This window comes from Penaeus monodon, chromosome 39 (genome assembly GCF_015228065.2).
Source record: "Penaeus monodon isolate SGIC_2016 chromosome 39, NSTDA_Pmon_1, whole genome shotgun sequence".
Lineage (NCBI taxonomy): Eukaryota > Metazoa > Arthropoda > Malacostraca > Decapoda > Penaeidae > Penaeus > Penaeus monodon.
The window spans coordinates 24,372,457-24,374,956 of record NC_051424.1 but is presented as its reverse complement, the minus strand read 5'-3'; the positions used below and the strand labels follow the sequence as shown (position 1 = coordinate 24,374,956).

General features: G+C 55.8%; 1 protein-coding gene across 1 annotated transcript in view; it reads right to left on the bottom strand.

Moving 5' to 3' along the window:
* LOC119597701 (heat shock 70 kDa protein cognate 4-like) overlaps positions 1-2,500 on the bottom strand; it is a 3,066-nt gene that overhangs the window by 51 nt on the left and 515 nt on the right. The window contains exon 2 of the mRNA XM_037947306.1: positions 1-2,084. This exon is cut by the window's left edge and continues 51 nt beyond it. Coding sequence (XP_037803234.1) covers positions 139-2,082 — 1,944 coding nt within the window. The 5' untranslated portion in view covers positions 2,083-2,084 and the 3' untranslated portion in view covers positions 1-138. The remainder of the gene's footprint in view (positions 2,085-2,500) is intronic.

Here is a 2,500-nt window from a genome sequence, read left to right as displayed (position 1 = left end):
CCTTAAAAATGAATAATTGTAAGACTAGAATTGATCCAACAAAAGAAATTGGTGACTCGTTTCAGTCTCTTCGGAAGAGTGTAGTCGAACAATATATATAACAGTGATGAACTTAAGTTTACAGCGTTGCTTTGTACTTTAATCGACCTCCTCGATCGTGGGGCCTCCGGCGCCGCTGTTGCCCTGTGGGGGCGCCCCTCCGGGCATCCCTCCAGGCGCGCCCCCGGGAGGCCCTCCGGCCGCGGCGTACATCTTGGTGATGATCGGGTTGCACACCTTCTCCAGCTCCTTCTGGCGGTGCTCGTACTCGTCCTTCTCGGCCAGCTGGTTTGAGTCGAGCCACTGGATCGTCTCGTTGCACTTGCTGATGATGGTCTCGCGGTCGCTATCGGGGATCTTGTCCTTGAATTTGTCGTCCTCGACGGTGGACTTCATGTTGAAGCAGTAGGACTCGAGGTTGTTCTTGGAGGTGATCCTCTCCCTCTGCTGCTCGTCCTCTGAGCGGTATTTCTCGGCCTCGTTTACCATGCGCTCGATCTCCTCCTTGCTGAGGCGGCCCTTGTCGTTGGTGATGGTGATCTTGTTCTCCTTACCAGTAGACTTGTCCACGGCGGATACGTTCAGGATGCCGTTGGCGTCGATGTCGAAGGTCACCTCGATCTGCGGGACGCCCCTGGGCGCGGGCGGGATGCCTGTGAGCTCGAACTTGCCCAGGAGGTTGTTGTCCCTCGTCATGGCACGCTCGCCCTCGTACACCTGGATGAGCACACCTGGCTGGTTGTCGGAGTAGGTGGTGAAGGTCTGGGTCTGCTTGGTGGGGATGGTGGTGTTGCGCTTGATGAGGGCCGTCATCACGCCGCCGGCGGTCTCGATGCCCAGCGACAGGGGCGTCACGTCGAGGAGCAGCAGGTCCTGCACGGTCTCAGACTTGTCTCCGCACAGAATGGCGGCTTGGACGGCAGCGCCGTACGCTACGGCCTCGTCCGGGTTGATGGACTTGTTGAGATCCTTCCCGTTGAAGAAGTCCTGAAGCAGCTTCTGGATCTTGGGGATCCTGGTTGACCCGCCGACCAGGACGATATCGTGGATCTGGGCCTTGTCCATCTTGGCGTCGCGGAGAGCCTTCTCGACAGGCTCCAGGGTACCTCTGAAGAGATCGGAGCAAAGCTCCTCAAAGCGGGCGCGGGTAACGGAGGTGTAGAAGTCGATGCCCTCGAACAGAGAGTCGATCTCGATGCTCGCTTGCGTCGAGGAAGAGAGGGTCCTCTTGGCACGCTCGCAGGCAGTCCTCAGCCTCCTTACAGCTCGTTTGTTGCTGGAGAGGTCCTTCTTATACTTCCTCTTGAATTCCTGCACGAAGAAGTTGACCATCCTGTTGTCGAAGTCCTCCCCGCCCAGGTGGGTGTCGCCAGCCGTGGACTTCACCTCGAAGATGCCGTCCTCGATCGTCAGCACCGACACATCGAAGGTGCCGCCGCCGAGATCGAAGATGAGGACGTTCCTCTCGCCTCCCACCTTCTTGTCGAGGCCGTAGGCAATGGCGGCGGCTGTCGGCTCGTTGATGATGCGAAGGACGTTCATGCCCGAGATGGTCCCGGCGTCCTTCGTGGCCTGCCTCTGCGAGTCGTTGAAGTAAGCTGGCACGGTGACGACGGCGTCCTTGACGGTGCCACCCAGGTACGCCTCCGCCGTCTCTTTCATCTTGATAAGGACCATGGAAGAGATCTCCTCCGGGAAGAACTTCTTGTTCTCGCCCTTGTACTCGACCTGGATCTTGGGCTTGCCGCCCTCGTTGACGACGGTGAAGGGCCAGTGCTTCATGTCGCTCTGCACGGACGCCTCCTCGAACTTGCGGCCGATCAGGCGCTTGGCGTCGAACACGGTGTTGTTGGGGTTCATGGCCACCTGGTTCTTGGCGGCGTCGCCGATCAGGCGCTCAGTATCGGTGAAGGCGACGTAGGAGGGCGTAGTGCGGTTGCCTTGGTCGTTGGCAATGATTTCGACCTTGCCATGCTGGAAGACGCCCACGCAGGAATAAGTCGTGCCCAGGTCGATGCCCACCGCTTGTGTAGCCTTCGCCATCTCTGTGGGAATAAAGTAGGTCAGAAAGGGTTATCTCCTACATTCCCTAGTCACAAGCAAACTAAAGTAACCCAATCAAACAAAATTCAAACTAAAAAAATCGCAGTGGAAAGAAAACCCCATCAAAGTATTAACTTTCACAGAGACTGATGAACTAGATCACACTTGGCACTTGTCCCTAGACACAGGTTCAAGACAGAATCTGGCACAGTGCCATGTCTAAAAGGGGACTTCCTGGCACACTACTTTGCAATGCATGATTTTCATTTCTTTTTCTTCTGGAGAGTTTGTTTGTCTTGTGGAGAATGGAAAAAAATAAGGATGGACATTTGAATAGACAGCCTGCTTAAATGCATGAGAACGTGTTTAGGTATGGCTGGGTATCAGAGAAGCATGAAATATGAGGAAGTATGGTGCC